Source organism: Eutrema salsugineum, unplaced genomic scaffold (assembly GCF_000478725.1).
Source record: "Eutrema salsugineum unplaced genomic scaffold, Eutsalg1_0 scaffold_9, whole genome shotgun sequence".
Lineage (NCBI taxonomy): Eukaryota > Viridiplantae > Streptophyta > Magnoliopsida > Brassicales > Brassicaceae > Eutrema > Eutrema salsugineum.
The window spans coordinates 2363349-2382242 of record NW_006256342.1 but is presented as its reverse complement, the minus strand read 5'-3'; the positions used below and the strand labels follow the sequence as shown (position 1 = coordinate 2382242).

Genomic DNA, 18894 nt, shown 5'->3' with positions numbered 1-18894 from the left:
CTCACGGTCAGATTCAAGGTTACTCGGTGGCGCGTGGTGTTCACGCCAAATTACGAGATCGGTTGATGAGTGAGAGAGAGAGATAGGTTGACACGAACGGAGAAATGGCGGAGACGGAAAAGATATTGCAAGTGTGAGGTTTAAGGTCTGGGCTTCATTTTAAGGCCCACTAAAATTTGAGTTTAAAAGCCCATAAAATTAGTCTCGAGATCAGAAAAGCACAACCACGCTTTTTTTGCTGTTGTGGGCGATATATGCCACGTGGCACATCTACTTTGGGATCTCCTCTTCTGCGACACCTCGTTTCCCTCCCTCCTTCCGCCGAGAGAGAGGAAAATAAAAAATAAATGCAATTGAAACGGAGGGAATATTCGCCGGCGAATTACCGGTAAATGTCTCAGTGTTTCTATTCGAATCCTACTTTTTCGGCGACATTACCCAGACCAAGTATTATTCTCTCTCTCGAATACGATTCGTCTCCCACTCCATGCCTATATAATACCCTATCCACCATGCGTCTCTCTAAACGCCATTTCTCTCCTTCTCTTTCTCTCTGTCTCTCTGTAATCTCTTCCGGTTTCCGTTTCCCTGGAAGAAAATTTCAAGCACGAAGACAGTTCCTCAACTCCTCTGCTGGTTCGTCTTCTTCTTCGACTTACTTCGTTTTTTTTCTTTTTCCATTTTTTTTGTTATTTCACTGCGTTTCTATGGAGTTTGCTTCTTTGCGTGGTGTTTTCTTGTTTTCTTAGTCGATTGATGTGATTTAACCACATGTTCAGTGACGTCTCTATGACTGATTTCGATCCTGCTTTGGATTTTCGTAGAACCGTTTTCGTTCTGTAGATTTTTCCACTGGGTTGATTAAACTGTGTTTGGCTGATTCTGGTAGTAGCCTAGTGCTATTAGTGTTTTCGGGAGTGAACCCTTGGATCGGGAAAGGAAGATGCAGGTGCTAATTAGTAGATTTCTTACGTCTTTAATCCGTGGAAGTGGCAATTTCTAGGTCTTCCCTGGAGCATTCCTTGGAAGAAACTTAGGATCAGGACTTAACGTGGTGCACGCTTTGGTCTTTTGATCGAGGTAAGATGTTAGGTTTGTTTTTTTTATTCTAGGGGGTTTTACTTCTTTTTTAACTTTGATACTTGGTGGTGCTAGTGGATCATGTTGATCGGTAAAAAATTTGGTCGTGTTGACTAATCCCAAACCTCTCACCCCCTGTAGAAAACGTGTCATCAGGTAGTATCATCTTCTTCCGTGCTTCTAATTTTAGCCTTGTTGGCTTCTGACTAACCAACCAGTTGCTTCTTCCGAGATTGATTTTAAGTGTATCCATTTTCTGGATTGAGCTATTCTATATGCTAATTGTATCTTCGTGTGTTGCATATAATATCTTATATATCCTACTGAGTTCAATTAAAGATAAATAAAAATGATGCTTCGTTTACTTGATCAACTCTCAGGGACTAGCCAGCTGTGTTTTAAGAGTTCCATGGAAGAACAGCGAGCTAGTGCTCTTAGTGAAAACGTGGTACAGTTTCACAATTTGGGCTCAATGGATGGATGTGAAGCTCCCCATAAATGGTCCTCCCCAGGAGGAGGAAAGAAAATTGATATAAGCAAACAGATCTTCTGCAATAGATCGCTGAATATGAGAAATATCATCGCCGTTGGTTTTGATATGGACTACACTCTTGCCCAATACAAGTCTGAAACTTTTGAGTCCCTTGCTTATGAAGGAACTGTCAGGAAATTGGTATATGATTTGGGGTATCCAAGTGAGGTTAGTATACTATATTGCTGTTTTAAGGTTGTGACCACCAAAAAAGCTTAGATGATCGTTATTTTTGCTGTGCTAAAAAATCCAGCTGCTGGAGTGGACATTTGATTGGAATTACATGGTTAGAGGCTTGGTGCTTGACAAAAAGCGGGGAAACATCTTAAAGGTGAATACCTTGTATCTGGCTTTCATGATGATTGTTGCCCCTTTCCTAATTGACTGTTGATATTGTAGATGGATCGCCATAAGTATGTGAAAGTAGCTTACCATGGGTTTAGGGAGCTCTCTAAAGAAGACAAAGTTGACATCTATGGCAGCAGCCTAATACGAGATTCTTTTGATGAGCCCGACTACGCTCTTATAGATACCCTCTTTTCTTTGGCCGAAGCCTATCTGTTTGCTCAACTCGTTGATTTTAAAGATAGTAACCCCGAAAAAATTCCCAAGGACGTTGAGTATGACATTTTCCCATATTTATTACTGTTATGCTTGAGGCTGTAATCTTATTACCTGATACGCTATAACTTATACTTGGGATTATTTTTTTTCTTTTAAATGTATCACTAATTTTTTTTCTCCTGCAATGTTGTTCTTTTAGTTATGCTCGTATGTATAAAGATGTTCGTGCTGCTGTTGATCTGTGCCACCGTGATGGAACTTTAAAGCAGATGGTGGCAAAAGAACCTAATAGGTAAGGACGTTGGTATGTTCTTTGCAAGTTGGATAAGTACAATGCCCCTCTGTAGCAAATATGTTTTCTTCTTTTCCATTATACATTTTTATAACTTGTTATTTTATCAGGTATATCAATGAGGATACCACCATTGTACCTCTTATAAAAATGATTAGAGATTCTGGACGTTCTACATTCTTGGTGACCAATAGGTAATGCTGATGATATATTCGTATAATTATTTATGCATATACAGTATTAACTTTTACTACCTAAATGGTTAATATGCTTCTGGCAGCTTGTGGGACTACACAAATATTGTGATGAATTTCCTCTGTGGAGGGCGCACTATACATGGTCCTCACACTTGCAACTTTGATTGGCTCCAGTATTTTGATGTTGTGATCACTGGCAGGTCCTCTTCTTTCTAAATCTCTTTAAATTAATGCTCTGAACAAAATTGTTATGATTAACAATATTAGGCAAGTTTATGGGTTATTGGTTATCAATTTGATATTTGTTTCTGGATATCTTATCTCATTTCATTTGTTTGCTTTCTGAAATGGATGTTTTTTTTGTGAAGTGCAAAACCTGGTTTCTTCCATGAAGAGAGTCGTGCCAACCTTTTTGAGGTGGAACCTCAATCTGGAATGCTTATTAATACTGACAATGGAACACCTATGCCTCAGGTTTGACTAAACGAATTGCGATGCACATTTAGGTCTTTCACATGCTACTTCGTATGCAAATAATCCTTGCGTCTCCGTTGCAATTCTTTTTTTTTCTTGAAAGGTGGGAGATCCTTCACCAAAAATTTTACTGAAGAGTAAAGATAAAGGTTGTCGAGTTTTTCAAGGTGGAAATGTGGGGCATCTTCACAGTTTGCTCTCCATTGAGTCAAGTTCACAGGTAGTGCGCACTAGCTATTTCTTAAAACCCTATTGTAACTCTAGCTACAGTCATGTATTATGAAATGACAGATATTCTATAGAACTCTGTTGTAACTGAATGTACCGTTCCATGCATCATGGAGTACTTACTCACCTACTCGATCTTATTAGGTTCTTTATGTTGGTGATCATATATACGGTGATATCTTGCGCAGCAAAAAAGTACTTGGTAAGGTTTTATTTTCCAGTTATAGACTTTTCTTCTGTTTTGTTAGTGAAGTATCTTGAAAAAATCGTCTTGAGTTTAAATGAGCTATGCTGAAAATAAAAATATGTTCTGTTATCCCCCTAACCCCGTATGACCGACAAGCTTAGCATCTAAGTAGGCCAGAAACACTCGTATGTTGATGAATAAAATATCATAGGTGTTAAGAGAAACTGGTAAAAGCGTTTTTGCTTGTGTTAGTTACTTGCAGCTTGATTTTCTTTCAGGCTGGAGAACTATGCTTGTTGTTCCAGAATTGGAAAAGGAGGTTGAACTTCTTTGGGAATTAAGGGATATGCGTAAGGTGAATGTATCCTCTTTATATATGTTATTATTATATGAGATAATATGAATGTGAAAAAATCAAGTGTTGTAGGACAATTCGAATGTGGGGCAAGTCTTCGGGTTTACCTTGATTCTTTCTTTGGTCTCACTCATTTGTAGTTCTGATATTTTTTTTGGTTTGCAGCAACATATTTTGATGAGGAATGAGCGTGATTCAGTTGAAGACAAAATTCATCACCTGAACTGGTCACTAAAGTGAGTGTATTTTAAACTAGAATCTGGACTAAAGAAAGCCGTGTTACGTAGATTAGAATTCTTAATTCTTAAAAGACATTCTCACAAATTTTTTTATCTGTGTAACTAATTTAAATCGTTCAGGTTTGAGGATATTAACGAGAGTGATAAGCAGGAAATGTTATCAGCGCTCAAGGACTTAGAGGTAAGATAGAATTTTCGTATCCCTGGATCTCCGGTAGTTGCTTTCTCATTTGAAGTCCTCAATTATGTTTTCGGTGGGATTCAACAGTCCAAGAGAGATCAAATACGACTAAGTCATCAAGAAGCTCAAAGAGAATGTCACCAAAAGGTAAATGTAGTGTATCGGTGTAACAACTAGTTTTTATTTCCAATTTGTTAAAAACTAAACTGCTCATGTTGTGGGTTTCGGCTACTGCAGTTTCACAAAGTCTGGGGGCAACTGATGAAAACTGGTTACCAGAGTTCTCGATTCGCTCACCAGGTAATGAAGGATAAAATATTTTGCTTTCTTATTATGAGAGTGCTTTGCGATTGTGGGGAGTTTGATCTTCGAAACCGCTTTTCTTCCAAAACAGGTGGAGAGATTCGCATGCCTGTACACAAGCCAAGTCTCGAACCTACGCTTGTACTCACCAGATAAGTACTACAGACCCAGTGAAGACTTCATGTCCCATGAATTCCACCTTCTTCCTCTGTGATTTGATCATTAAAGAACGATCACGCTAAAGTCAGACAGTAGTAAATGACTCAATGATTTGGTTTGGTGCTTATTCTTAGTGTCTATAAACTTTCTTAACCTCTTACACCCATTGCATTTTAATTTCACTTGGTACAAACTTGGGAATGTAGTAAAACGTTTTCTCTTGGAGATAAAAACTTGTTTGGAATTCTTGTGTTGAATGGTCGATGTTTTCTAGAGAGAAATTAGGGTTTACAAAAACTCCCTTTGACAATGCTAAGTACACAGTTCAATGTCAGGCCTCACGTTTTAACGTATCCTCTTTCTTTCCTGCTTCTCGTCAAAATTCTTCAAAAGTAAAATCTTTTTACTCTGCCTCACAATTTCATATTCTTCTCCACCCACACTCTTTCACTTCTGCTAATTTCGATGTTCAGAATTTCTCTGTTGAGCATAATCTTTATTCTACGAGAAGAGTTTAATCAAATTACGAAATACTTGAAGGTGTGTTGATATACATGTAACAGAAAGGCAAGCTGATTATTGATACACAACAAACAAACAAATCTTAGTAACGTTCTCAGCTCAATCAAAAACACAGCTGGAAAATCTGACATTTCTTGGTTTCTTCTTGTTCTACGCCAGAACAGAGAGAGGTTGAGAGAGGGAGGCAAAGAATGAATTTGTAAAAGATAAAACTGTCTTGAGTAATTCTCATCTGAACAAGGCTTGAAGTTCTTCAAGCGTTCTGCCTTTGGTCTCAGGGACCCATAGAGTCACGAACACCACTGTGAATGCACAAACCACCGCATATAAAGTGAAAGTTCCTGTCGAAGAAGTAACCAAAAACCCCATCATGAAATTGCTCTTTTGTGTCCCAAATGTGTGAGAGAAAAAGAGAAAAGAAAGTGAAAGAGAGAGAGGGAGAGACAGAGAGAGAGAGAGAGAGAGAGAGAGAGAGAGAGAGAGAGAGAAGAACCTCCACTGCTCCAGGCTAAGAGCAAGTTTGCAGTCATGGTGATCAACCAGGAGAAGAACCAGTTGGCTAGAGTTGCTATACTTCCAGCTAAACCCTTTATGTTCACAGGAAGGATCTGTGTATCAAAAAAATAACAAAAGCAAAAGGTAGTTTAATAAAGTGTTCTGCTTTTACATTCTTACTAAGTTCTAACTTCTAACTAACTCGATACCTCAGACATTATGAGCCACGGGATTGGTCCCATTCCCAATGAGAAAGAAACAACCATTGCCTGTAATGATTCAACAGAGTTACAGCGCAAATAAGCAAACAGATCTTCTTTAACAAAGTTTCGCTATCAAACAAACAAACAAACTTACCACAACTCCAACAACTGACAAGATGCTCAGCATACTGTACATGTCTGAGTCAGGAGACACAAATCCCTAAACAAGAGATGTAAAACTCAGAACGTCAAAAACCTCGGGTATGTTGCAGAAGATTAAAAGAAAAGAAAAAAAGTTGTTTAGGGAAGTTGAAACTTAAAAAGTACCTTAAGGTAGAAAGCAGCTGCAACAATTACAAGGCTAATCGTCATCCCAACTGAAGAGATCTAGAACACATTTCCATCTGCCTTATTAGTTGATTTCTCCAAAGAGAGAAGTCTTAAAGATATGAAACTAATGAACTAATTAATACTCACCGTAAGCAGAAGCCGACGACCTGCTTTGTCCACCAACCATGTCGATATTGCAGTCGCCACTACCTGAATAGCACCAACCCCAAATGTTGCTGCATTACTCGAAGTAACTCCTATAAACGAAAACACGAAATTATGTGGAAGTTATGTAATCATTTGAAACAAGAAGCATCACATGTTCTTAGAGCAAGGGCCTACCTGCAGATTCAAAGATTGTACTGGAATAGAATAGGACGCCATTAATTCCACCGAGTTGTTGAAGTACAAGCAACCCTATACCAACCTGTTACACTCACAACAACAACAAAAAATAAAAAGAGTTTTAAGGTAACGATTCTTATGGTAGACAAACTATATTCCAAAGGTAAGAAGTTCAATGTTTGTACCATAAGTGGGAAATAGTATCTCCTCCGCTTTAGATCTACAAACCGAACTGTAGATGATCGTTTGGTAGATGATGCCACAGATCTCTGCAGATATGCAGAAAATATGAAAAATCAGCCTTTAAAAACCATTCATGTAACTTTTGGAAGTAAAGATTTTCAGTGGTAATATATTACCTTGATTTCATTAACCTCAACGGTAATATCAGTCTCAAATCCTCGAAGGACTTGTAATGAAGTCTCAAAATCATCAGTCATACCCATTTTTGCCTACATTTTGAAATAAAGCCCCCCATAAGAGTGGATTAACCAAAATATGCACTGAGCTCAAGAAAAGTAAGCAAACTATTGTAAGGCGTACCAGCCAGCGAGGGGATTCAGGGATGAAAAAAAGACCTGGTATCAATATTGTGCATGGCAATATCCCTAAGGATAAAGGAAGATAAACAGAGAAAGTGATTAAAACGTATCGATAAATTATAATAAATAAATAAATGGTCTCAGGCTTTGTGTAATGAGATTTACCCAAAACTGCAAGAATTCTCCATGGAACAAAGAGGCCAAGTAAATAAGCCAACATTATTCCAATTGTCACGGAAAGCTACAGAGAAGTAAAACCCAACCTTTACTATTAGCTCAAAAGAATCGGATAATAAAACTGCAATGATGAACAAGTAAGTCAGCTAGACATGTCAAACCTGGTTAACCGAACCCAATCCTCCTCTCATATTCTGTGGAGCTATCTCAGCGATATAAACAGGCACCTAATGTCACAAACCGAGTTGCAAATAAATGTACTGGAAAGCATTATTCCATGAGCAAACAACTAGCTGAGTTGAGTATTACCGTGTAAGAGATGATCCCCACACCGAAGCCTTCTAATAGTCTCCCCATATAAAGAAAAGAAGTATCCTAACAAACGAAAATGATGCAAAGGTAAACAAATGTATTTTCAGATCGTCTTTTATGCGAAAGCCGAATAAAGAAATTGGAGAACAACAAATACTCACTTTTGCAAATGATATGCAAAGCCATCCAATGATGTTGGGAATTGCAGCAATCATCAGAGACTGTCCAAGAAAAAACAATAAGAGGTTAAGTAAAGCAAGAAAGAAGAGTTCATCAAATGGATCAAAACAGAATAATTCAAGAATCAGCAAAACAAAGCATACCCCTTTTCGTCCAATGTATTCTGCGATCTGACCACTGGCAATTGCACCAACCATAGCACCCACATTGGACAGAGACCCAAACACGGAGTACTAAAACATTGAGCAAGAAATCAAAGTCAAACACGATTAAACAAGCGAGACCAGGCAGCTCTAGACAGAGATCGGTCTGTTACCTCAGATACCGTTAAACCGAGATCCCTGGTGATTGCAGCTTGAGTTGGAGAAGAATAACCACACTGAACAAAATATATAAACGAAACAAGTCAGAAATTTCCCAAATTTAGTCTCCTCTAATTTTGCTCCCAAACATGAAAAATCATCTGGGGGTTCACCAAATTTAAACTTAATTCACCAGACCTGCATAAAAAATGACAAATCTCGAACCCAAGATCATCAAATTCACCTCAAACTAATTTTCCATAAAAAGTTACACCTTTCCACGAAGGAAGAAAAATGGATGGAAAAAGTTGAGATTTTTCTTAGTCTTACAGTGAATCCGAATTGAATAGGACCAAGAGCAACGATCAAAACACATGCAAGAACAGAGATTGAGCTGTCTCTGATAATTTGAGACGAACCCATCATACTCGACTGTCTCGAGCCCATCCGATACCAGCTTCCTGTGTGTATGAACGGTCGTCGCAGATCATTCCTACCCTCCTCCGTATCATCCCTTAAACTCATCTTTTGATTCTATCTACACTCTCAATCCTAATCTATAATCTTCTCTTAATATATCAAAGCTTCAAGATTTCGCCTCCTCACGAAGTAAAATGCCGATTCTAAACCGGAAAAGGCACCACAACAGAAAGAAGAAAAAAAACTCCTTTGGACTTTCTTCTGGAATCTAGAAATTGGGGTTTGAAGAGGAATTTGATGACGAAAACTTGGATAAGAACAGATTAAGAAACGCCGTCTTATTAAAAAAACGATTTTAAAAAGGATATGGGTGTTTATGGCTGTAATGTATAGTGTTTAATTGCTGGAGAGACGAGAGGGAGACTGCTTCAGAGAGTTTTTTAGATCACGGTTACTCGGTTAGCGTCGTCGCATAAACCAAATTTAGACAAAATAAAGGTTCTTGTTTGGATATTGTGGATAATACTATGTTGGATTTTTTCCCTAACATTTTTATGTCACCCAACAAAATTCTAAAAATTATTATGCAATTTTGAGAAAATATGCTGGCAATAAATCAGAAAACGACGGTCGTTCTACTTTATAACAATTTTTTTTTTGTTATTTCGGAAAATTCATATTCAGTCCCTCAAAGGCCAGCTAATATATTTTTTAAATAATAATTGTAAGATTTGGTCAGTGATTAACGATTACCGGATTTACATTTGGAAAATGACACTGTACTATATTACCACAAACAACTACCCTAATTAATCATAATAAATGATTACGACAAAAAATCACAAAAAAACATTTAAAGATTTTTTTGGAAATTTGTTCTATTGGATAAGACATCCACATCTTTCTTACATCATTAATAATTAAGTATATCAGAATGGAAAAAAAACAACTAATAGTAATAATTGGAAAAATAATGAATGTAAGTGCAATAAAAATATTGTTTGAAACTTTGAATCCAGACAACATAATCGGTTTGTCAAAAGTTTACTGAAATCTTAAACCCATCAAGTTACATGACTCACATGTTTAATTTTTTAAATGATCTAGATTTTGGACTAAATAAAAAAATTGTTTTGATGTTTGATTGTTTGGTAAGAAATAGAAGAAAAAGCAAAACGAGAGAAATGTGAGCTAAGAAGAGGAGGCCATGACAGAAAAAAACACAGAGTATCATATAATTTACCAAACACGTCTTTGTGATCTGATATTCATCACTACCTAATCTTTTGTTGACCACAAATTTTGATATATCTGCATTGTTCATAACATTGATAAAGTCTTCAGTTTCCTCCTCGTTTCTCACATGTACAATGGTCCCATCGTCATTATATATTTTATTCTCTAATCCTTATTATAACATAAACATTACTCTGTTAAAATCTCAAAATCATCATTCATCGAATAAGAACAAGAACAAAAAAGGGTAATCCTTAAAAATAAATGTCGGGTTATTGGGCCCAAATTGAAGACCCAAAGTATCTAGCTTGGGTTTCTGAAGGAGGTAATTATAGTTTGATTAAAAGCCCACGAAGGACGTCGGAGCGTGAGGGTCACTCTCGTTAGGAAGCGCGTTAGAAAAGCAAGCACGAGAGGCAACTCCACTCGGCCGTGGTTATTCTCCGATTAGGTATTCGATACTCTCTCGTCTCTGGAGCGACCAAACCCCTAATTTTCTTCAGTCGAAATTATCAGATTTCAAATGGGTGAACATTCACCTTCTCAACCATCGTCACATACTCAAACCCAAAATCAACCGCAATCGCCCAAACCCGAAAACCCTAATCCAATTCCACCGGAAACCAATGATAATGATTCAGCCTCGTCCGCCGGAGCTCCTGGCTCAATCGTCTCATCAACCACCATCGAAGCACCACGGGTCACAGAATTAGGCAATGTATCGTCTACGCCTTCCAAAATCCCACTCCGTCCTCGAAAAATCCGGAAGCTTTCACCCGACGAAGACGATTCCGGGGCCGTAAACGCTAACAGCGACGGATTCAATCCGGATCATAGCCCTTCCCAGATGATGACGCCGCTCGCGACGGCTGCAAAACCTGCCTCCAAGGGTAAATTGACACAGTCACGCGCTCTAACCGTACCAAGGATCCACGCGAGGTCTCTCACCTGCGAGGGCGAGCTCGAAGCAGCGATTTGCCATCTCCGGAGTGTTGATCCTCTGCTCGGATCGTTAATTGATATCCACCCACCACCGACGTACGAGTCATTCCACTCTCCGTTCTTGGCGCTGATTCGAAGCATCCTTTATCAGCAACTAGCGGCCAAGGCAGGGAATTCAATCTACACACGCTTCGTTGCCCTATGCGGCGGTGAAAACGCCGTCGTCCCAGAGACGGTCCTGCCTTTAACCCCTCAACAGCTCCGTCAAATCGGCGTTTCGGGCCGGAAAGCGAGCTACCTTAACGATCTCGCTAGGAAGTATCAAAACGGGATATTGTCGGATTCTGGAATCGTGAACATGGATGAGAAGTCTTTGTTCACGATGCTAACAATGGTGAATGGGATTGGCTCGTGGTCAGTTCATATGTTCATGATAAACTCTCTTCATAGACCCGATGTGTTGCCAGTTAACGATCTCGGTGTAAGGAAAGGTGTGCAGATGCTCTATAACTTACCGGAATTGCCTCGTCCATCGCAAATGGAGCAGCTTTGTGAGAAATGGCGTCCGTACAGGTCAGTAGGGTCGTGGTACATGTGGCGGCTCATTGAAGCTAAAAGTACACCGTCGAATGCTGCGTCCGTTACTGCAGGAGCTGCTCTTTCGTTTCCACAGTTGGAAGACATTCAACAGCAACAACAACAACAGCAGCATCAGCAACAACAATCACAGCTTCTGGACCCACTTAATAGTGTGTTCAGTATCGGGTATACTCAGTTACTTTATCGAACTTTGTTTCTAAGTGGTTAATGTGCAATACTTGTCCCTGCTTTTACTTTGTTTCATTTTTGCCTTTTAGTATAGATATAATAGAGAGCATTGAAGTGATTGCCTTATTCTTATTACTTGCTGAAAGTAAGCGCTAACGTGTTTAGTTCTTGTGTCTAAAGTTAATCTTAGTGCTTCTTCGCATTTTACTTTCACTTTGGATGCAACGTCAAGGGGATTGTGGATGCTCTGCTTATGGTTTAGATAGATTTTAAATTAATTGAAGCATATAGAACACTTGTATCGAGCTTACAAGTCACCTGAGAAGGTACCATCGTTTTGTGGACCTTAGGATTTTCAAAAATAGCTTCTATGCAAGCAGTGGGTATGAGGCCGTTCTTCATGGTTGGGTCGGCCTAATGTGCTTATGGGATTAATTAATAGATTTCTCGTGTTGCGTCCTTTGCTTATCACCATTTATTGTGTTTCTACGTAATCACATTCATGGCAGTGAGTGCCTTCACTAAAACACGATGAGCTCGAAGAAAATGGTACTCTAGGACTTCTAATATTCTTCACCTACTTTCGGTACTAATGTTTCACACTTCTTTGAAAAAGCTTGAGTATAGAGGATTTTGTTTACAGTGGGTTTGTAACATGATTACTGAAGCTTTTCTTCGAGTCACTATTCTTTGCAATGCTGAATGCTTGATTTGTGTATTAAGGACTAGTTACAATAACAAGGAAGTTGTTAATACATAACACATTAGTCTTCTTATGTGGTTCCTATTGTCTTCTTAACAGGGCATGGGGCCAAACGTAGCTGGCTTCGCACCATAAGATGTTTCATGGCGTTATAGAGATTCTTCTCCGGTCTTCAGCTACTGTCTGGTATAAAGTCAATTGTTCAGCAGCCAAAAATTAAGAATAAAGCAGGAACTTTTGTAGGTTGGGTTCCTCAAGCCAAAAAAAAAAAACTGAAATACCATGGAACAGAAAACTTCTTAGCTGAGTGAAGAGTATGTAAGAATTAGTTTAGGTAATGATCTTTTTATTTATTTTCAATTGTTAAAGACTTGAACTCTTTTCTAAAGAAACCTCGACAGCTTTTCGTAATTCATCTAAAACAGGCTCCACGTCCTTATTTTCACATCTCTAATAGAGAAAAACTATTGGTTTTTGCTGATGGTGAGAAGTCGCAAGAAACTCATAAACAAACTCAGTTACAGAGGAGGTCATGTCCTTGTTGTGTTGAGTTGTCAAAAACAGTAACAAATTGTTCTCTCAGGGAGGAAAAAGAACTGATACATCAGTTTTGGGATCTTCTATTATCAGTTTGAAGACAACATAGTAGATGAAAACTACTGTTTGGTTTCTTTCCTCTGTCAACTGTAACAAAAAGACAGCAGATTCCTCTTTCTCATCCACACAATCACGTACTGTGCTTAGTAAGCAGAGAGTTGTGTAAGAAAGTGAAGCATGGGAGAGTGAGGAGACTTGAGAGGCAAACAAAACTCATCAGTTTTGTAGAAAACAACAAAGCAAGGGTTCTGAAACAGTGAAGTAAGAGTCGTTCTGGTTTTGGCTACAAAACAATCTGCAACACAAAACCCTTGTAAGTTTCGTTTTTCAGAAAGAATAGAGAGCTGATAGGGACAAGTCACTGCCTTCCTTTTCATTCATTTCATTCCAGCTAACTTTTTCATTCAGATCCAATGGTTGCATAAGAAATGAGTCTCTAATGAACTTGAAAAAATCCTGAAATCGCCCATTGTAAGGTTTGTTACTACATTTTACAACTCTTTACAAGGCATATAATTAACCAAAGATTGGTTTAGATGAACCGGATAGAAAAATTGAATACTTTACTGAAACCAAGCTGGTGGTGGATTTCGAAATTCCAAATCCCAAAATGTCCCTACACCATAGAAGCTACACTTAGGTGTAAAAAATCATATGAATGAAAAATTTAAAAAAAAAAAAAACATAAAAGAGAGAGAAAGAGAAGAAAAAAGGAAAAAGGGATTGCTTGCGGGGAAGCGTGGAGGGTGGCAGAGAGTAGAGAGAGATTCAGACATTGTTGGGTTCTACAGTTCTTACTACTTCAAACTGCTTTTTTGGTTTGATTCTCTGAGTGAATATAGACATTTCATATCTTCACAAGTTTCTCTCTTTCGTAATTCTTTCTTGCCTTTTCAGTAATCTTGCTTTATAAACTTCGATATTTATGAAATAAAACAAATTATCAACTGCTGAAAAAAAAAATTTAATTTTATGTCTCATTTCACATGTACTAAATCAATATAGTACCATTGTTGGCGTCAAATTTCGTTTTATTATTTTTATAGTTGTTAATATCTCTTATAAATGGACTTAGACTGTTGATCTTACTTAATACACCGATTACCTATACTCCTCTGAAGAAACAAAAAGACAAAAGATAGACTAATATCATAAATATACAAAAGAATTATTAAAGGGATCTGATGATAAGCTTGATAATATTATTAAAGCATGATATTTACATTTGACTTATAAATTATTCTAGTATGTTTATACACTGTTCAAATCGAATGCGCGCGTAAATCTAAGTGTTGTGTTGAATTTTGATGCTACATCATTTTGAGACATGATTATTCAATTTTTGTTTGGAGTAAGCTCGTCAGAGAACGTATGATGTTTCCAATATAATGAAAATGATAAAATCTCTAATAAGATTGGCAATATTGTTTTTATTAATTTAGGAACAGTTACACAGATTCCAGTCTAAAGTACAGGTTCTGCGATAGATAATCCAGAGTTTAAAACATTTTGAAATCTAAATATTTTAAAGACGATAAATAATAGTATTAAACTACTATAATATGAGAGATGGCTTGAGGCATTTTCTTAACCATCTCTTATGGATTTCTTGAGAAAATGATTCACAATTAAGCAGAAACCTAATATCAAGAATCTTGGTAAAACCAGGAACTAAACCTAATATCAAGAATCTTGGTAAAACCAGGAAGTTTACTTGCGAAAAAAATATTTGTTAAAAGATCAAATTAGTAGAGAAGTTGTTTGGGTTTAGTTCGATTCGTTTCTAAATTAAAGCCAAAATAAATTGTTAGAAAGAGAAATGAGGTCATAATGCTAAAGGGGACAAAACATGTTATGGTAGAGAAGTAATTATCGTGTGACAGGCTGTTCATGAAAAATTCTGCAGAAGCTATGACGATTACTTTTATTTTATTCTATCAAATCAATTAATTCTTACGACAATTTTTACATTATTTTTTTTGCAACCTCATTTAACATTTATCCACACGCATGGATTATTATATCATATGCTGTATTTTACATCTTCTGAAAGTGCAATGTATTATGTAGCCATTTAGAACAGGAAGAAGTAAATGAATGCATGTCTAATTAGGAATTATTAAATGAATGCATGCCTAATTGACACTTATAAAGTATTGTTATCTTAATTAACTTGGTCACGAAACGATTACCGCAAGATGACATGGTCCGCAAATATTGTTTCGGAGTATTTTTAATCTTGATGACTTATATGTTGTATTAAACTTGTAATCAGGTTGCACAAAAAGCTTGTAATTTATAAATTCAAAAGGGAAAAGTTCAAAAAAAAGAAGAAGAAGATAAATAGGTAAGATACGAAAACAAATAAAATAAAGGTAGAGTAAAAGAGGAAAGAAGAAAAGACATGAGTAAGGGTAAATGGTGTTTGGACAAATTAGGGTTTAAGGGTTTGAAAAATTAAGAGAGAGAGAGTAATAATGAAAGAGAGAGAATGGGCGGGGCCCATAATGTGGCAGGGCATGTGGCTGGGCTTCCAACTTGACCTTGTCGGTTGTTCTCTGCACTGCCCTTCTCTGCAACCCACACACTATAAAGCCTAATTTTCTCATTTTTCTTTTAATTAACCTCTCGCATAAGCGGTATGGTAATTATTGTGGTCTTAGACCATGAAAATTTTTGTTAACAAATACGAAGGTTGTTGGTGTACATAGTCTCAGTAATGTAATCTTAAATTCTTTTCTCTATAAACATTATTTTATGTTAAATCATAGCTAAGAAAACAGATATATTTGGCGACCAACAATGAGATATGTAGTAATTTCGTTGACTAGATAGTAAACCTAAAATTAAAATATATAAGTAACCTAAATAATTTTTTTACTAGTTTGCTTCGGAATTGGACTTATCCAACTATTATTTGAATGAGTTAGATATATAAAGTAAGACGAAAATATATCGATTACATGTGATTAGGCTTTAATTGTTTGTTGTGTTTATGTTTGCTGTTATATGTAATGGTTATTTATTTAAATTTCAAATTAATTTACATCGTTTTGCACTTTAAACGATTTTTAAAATTTTGTAAAACAACACACTTTACAAAGTTATTCTAAAATATTTCTGTTTAGATATACTTTTATATATAGAAATGTGAAACCATGTCTAGAAAATCACTGGTAAACATAAACAAAAAGTTCAAATTCGACTATAAAGCAATGAAGACCTTGTTGATATAAAAAAAAAAAAACAATGAAGACCTAATTAATCTAGTTAACCCAATTAGACTTAGCACGAAAAAAAAAACGTATACACCGACTGCATAAAAAGATTTCAGATAGATCAATTAAGAGCGTTTGGAATAGTTAACCACCTCAAACGCTCATAACTCTAGTAATGGTGACACAGCTAGAGCTAGGTGACGCACATAATGCAGCAGTTTTACGTAAACTTCAAAATTGTGTTATTTTTCACTGATTTAGAAAATTTATATGAGTAATATACGGAGACAAAAAAAAGAGGTATAAATGGTGAAAACAAAAAAAAACAAAGATTACGATGTAATGATCATCCGATTACCAAGGTACATATGATCCATTGGCACAAATTACAATGTTTTGAATTGATTATTAGGTGTAAGTGTTTATTTAATTGTTATAATCGGTTGACTATATAATTTTTTATTATGCTTAAATGGAATTAACTGGTGGAACATACATGCAACACTCTAAGCCCAGTTCGGATTAATTTTGCAACAAGAATAAACAGAAAATTGTAGTAAGAAATTAAATTTTGTATTTTCTCCAATTTTCAAATGTATTAAATTTTACAATATAAATAGATTAACGCGCTATTGACTTACTGTACACAGTAAAAATGAGCTCATAAAAACTTGAGACAGAATGTCAATAATTGCATCAGTTTCATGCGAGTGACAAATACTATGAAAATTTGAGCTTCAAGTTACTGTTGAATGATGATGTGTTTGAATTAATTGATCGACAATCAATTCATACAGAAAAACACAATTGGTATAACAATTTAACGAATATGCCTAGAGTTATAAGTTTGATAAAAGGGTCAGTAGCCTGATAATTTTATATGACATCCTTCCATAAGCTACCATTATTATAGGATAATTCAACCTAATGTAAAAGTTCTTTATTTTTGTGATACTAAATTTCCCAAATAACACCCTGTATTGTTTTATCCCTGTATTCAATTTAGAATATTTGAAATTCTGAATAAAGTATAAGTCCAAAAATACCTTCAAAAGCTGTATTGAAAAAAATAAGTACCTTAATAAGGATGATAAACATAATAGTATAATATATAGTAGGGTATGGTATTAGTCTCATCGCTCACAAAGGGGCTCTCGTCTCTTATCTCTTTCTCATGGCCTCACCACAAGCAACCAAACTGTCTCTTATAATCGGATCTCAAAGGTTGGCTTGTTGGGAGCACTGAGACATCAAACATGGTTTTTTCTCTCTTTCACTCTTAAAAACCAATTAACCCTAGAGAAACCCCTTTTACAGTATTAATCCCAAAAGTTCCTCTCACATCTCTCTCTCTATCTATCTATCTCTCTCCATTAAAACCATTCACAAGAAGCAAAAAGCTTTGAGCTTTTAATGAGTTTAAGGTCCTCTTCGGTTCCTCCTGCAAAAACTGGGTCTTTCCTCGTGTACTTGCTCTTATCTGTAAGTCTCTGAATCTATTCTCACTGCCTTTAATTTAATTTTTCGTCTTTCCTTATTAGTAATCTCATTAATATGTTCTTTTTCAGGCATAAAATTAAACAAACTCTACTCCAGTGTAAGCTTATCATCTGCTATATCACCAGATAAAGTCCAAAAATTTAACCTTTTTGTCGATCTATTTGATTGAAATTGCAATTTTAAGTGCAAGCAAAAAAAAAAATGGATATGAGAAGCCATGAAATGATGGAGAGAAGAAGAGATGACAATGGCAACAATGGTGCTGGTACCATCAACATCATTACTACAAATGATGATAATTGCAACGGTAATAACAACAACAACAACAACAAGGCTCTTGTCTCTTGCAACTCTCAAAACCTAGATCACCACCACCACCAATCCAAGTCTCCCTCTCCATTTTCCATGTCTAAATCCACCGTACGGTACCGGGAGTGTCTCAAGAACCACGCGGCCAACGTCGGAGGAAGCGTACACGACGGATGCGGCGAGTTTATGCCGAGTGGTGAAGAAGGAACAATCGAAGCTCTCAGATGCGCTGCTTGTGACTGCCACCGTAATTTCCACCGGAAAGAAATCGACGGTGTTGGAAGCTCTGATGTAATCTCTCACCACCACCACCGTCACCACCACCAGTACGGCGGAGGAGGAGGGAGAAGACCGCCGCCGCCGAACATGATGCTTAATCCACTCATGCTTCCTCCGCCGCCGAATTACGCTCCGATGCACCACCACAAGTACGGGATGAGTCCTCCTGGCGGTGGAGGAGGAATGGTGACGCCGATGAGCGTCGCATACGGCGGAGGAAGCGGAGGAGGAGGAGCGGAGTCGTCGAGTGAAGATCTGAATCTGTACGGACAGTCGAGTGGCGAGCATGGAGGAGGAGGAGGAGCGGCGGGGCAAATGGCGTATTCGATGTCGTCGTCGAAGAAAAGGTTCAGGACGAAATTCACGACGGAGCAGAAGGAGAGGATGATGGAGTTCGCGGAGAAGCTAGGATGGAGGATGAACAAGCAAGACGAAGAAGAGCTCAAGAGATTCTGTGGTGAGATCGGAGTCAAAAGACAAGTCTTTAAAGTCTGGATGCATAACAACAAGAACAATGCCAAGAAATCACCAGCAGCAACTACAACAACAACAACAGGAGGAACTCTCTAATAATGATCAGCTACTTTTAATTGAGAGATTATGTTCTAGATTTTCTTTTTAATCTATTTTGTTGTTGTTTTTTTTTTTTCTTTAATGTTTTTTTTCTAGGTTTTTGTAGCTTGTACGATCTTTGGATCAATCAATGGATGTTTTGTTTGCGTA

General features: G+C 37.1%; 4 protein-coding genes across 7 annotated transcripts; 3 read left to right on the top strand and 1 right to left on the bottom strand.

Moving 5' to 3' along the window:
• Window positions 1-296: 296 nt before the first annotated feature.
• LOC18008097 (5'-nucleotidase domain-containing protein 4) lies at window positions 297-5478 on the top strand. Of its 2 annotated transcripts, XM_024156278.1 has the most exons (17): window positions 367-636; window positions 1004-1080; window positions 1461-1780; window positions 1866-1943; window positions 2012-2232; window positions 2376-2468; window positions 2579-2662; window positions 2749-2865; window positions 3034-3139; window positions 3243-3359; window positions 3512-3569; window positions 3833-3909; window positions 4075-4145; window positions 4269-4329; window positions 4417-4476; window positions 4567-4629; window positions 4724-5478. In XM_024156278.1, exons 3-17 carry the CDS (start codon window positions 1490-1492, stop codon window positions 4844-4846), a joined length of 1620 nt encoding a protein of 539 aa, XP_024012046.1. In that variant the 5' UTR covers window positions 367-636; window positions 1004-1080; window positions 1461-1489; the 3' UTR covers window positions 4847-5478. The 2 variants fall into 2 exon arrangements, with proteins under 2 accessions (XP_006390334.1, XP_024012046.1); XM_006390272.2 differs by lacking the exon at window positions 1004-1080 and having other exon boundaries at window positions 297-636.
• On the bottom strand, window positions 5298-9106 carry LOC18008788 (sugar transporter ERD6-like 6). Of its 2 annotated transcripts, XM_006390270.2 has the most exons (17): window positions 8530-9102; window positions 8214-8276; window positions 8041-8130; window positions 7879-7938; window positions 7715-7780; window positions 7567-7632; window positions 7394-7469; window positions 7230-7294; window positions 7046-7138; window positions 6872-6955; window positions 6684-6768; window positions 6489-6598; window positions 6339-6398; window positions 6166-6231; window positions 6018-6077; window positions 5807-5921; window positions 5298-5654 (listed from the first exon to the last, which is right to left on the bottom strand). In XM_006390270.2, exons 1-17 carry the CDS (start codon window positions 8722-8724, stop codon window positions 5542-5544), a joined length of 1467 nt encoding a protein of 488 aa, XP_006390332.1. In that variant the 5' UTR covers window positions 8725-9102; the 3' UTR covers window positions 5298-5541. The 2 variants fall into 2 exon arrangements, with proteins under 2 accessions (XP_006390332.1, XP_024012053.1); XM_024156285.1 differs by having other exon boundaries at window positions 7879-8130; window positions 8530-9106.
• A 1132-nt stretch (window positions 9107-10238) lies between these two features.
• LOC18008947 lies at window positions 10239-12698 on the top strand. The gene is made up of 2 exons (XM_024151006.1): window positions 10239-11562; window positions 12368-12698. Exons 1-2 carry the CDS (start codon window positions 10379-10381, stop codon window positions 12384-12386), a joined length of 1203 nt encoding a protein of 400 aa, XP_024006774.1. The 5' UTR covers window positions 10239-10378; the 3' UTR covers window positions 12387-12698.
• A 4508-nt stretch (window positions 12699-17206) lies between these two features.
• On the top strand, window positions 17207-18894 carry LOC18008787 (zinc-finger homeodomain protein 5). 2 transcript variants are annotated; one of them, XM_006390268.2, is made up of 3 exons: window positions 17207-17565; window positions 17652-17680; window positions 17768-18894. In XM_006390268.2, exon 3 carries the CDS (start codon window positions 17785-17787, stop codon window positions 18739-18741), a length of 957 nt encoding a protein of 318 aa, XP_006390330.1. In that variant the 5' UTR covers window positions 17207-17565; window positions 17652-17680; window positions 17768-17784; the 3' UTR covers window positions 18742-18894. The 2 variants fall into 2 exon arrangements, with proteins under 2 accessions (XP_006390330.1, XP_006390329.1); XM_006390267.2 differs by having other exon boundaries at window positions 17652-18894.

What these genes read in the sequence shown, in the direction of transcription:
- LOC18008097 (XM_006390272.2), top strand. Translation starts at nt 393, where the DNA reads ATGTCTCAGTGTTTCTATTCGAATCCTACTTTTTCGGCGACATTACCC. An exon ending in AAAGAGAATGTCACCAAAAG is followed by an intron (nt 4,477 to 4,566) that starts GTAAATGTAGTG and finishes CGGCTACTGCAG; the next exon opens with TTTCACAAAGTCTGGGGGCA. An exon ending in GTTCTCGATTCGCTCACCAG is followed by an intron (nt 4,630 to 4,723) that starts GTAATGAAGGAT and finishes CTTCCAAAACAG; the next exon opens with GTGGAGAGATTCGCATGCCT.
- LOC18008788 (XM_024156285.1), bottom strand. Translation starts at nt 8,724, where the DNA reads ATGAGTTTAAGGGATGATACGGAGGAGGGTAGGAATGATCTGCGACGA. An exon ending in CTATTCAATTCGGATTCACT is followed by an intron (nt 8,277 to 8,529) that starts GTAAGACTAAGA and finishes TATTTTGTTCAG; the next exon opens with TGTGGTTATTCTTCTCCAAC. An exon ending in TGGGGATCATCTCTTACACG is followed by an intron (nt 7,633 to 7,714) that starts GTAATACTCAAC and finishes TTGTGACATTAG; the next exon opens with GTGCCTGTTTATATCGCTGA.
- LOC18008787 (XM_006390268.2), top strand. Translation starts at nt 17,785, where the DNA reads ATGGATATGAGAAGCCATGAAATGATGGAGAGAAGAAGAGATGACAAT.
- LOC18008947 (XM_024151006.1), top strand. Translation starts at nt 10,379, where the DNA reads ATGGGTGAACATTCACCTTCTCAACCATCGTCACATACTCAAACCCAA.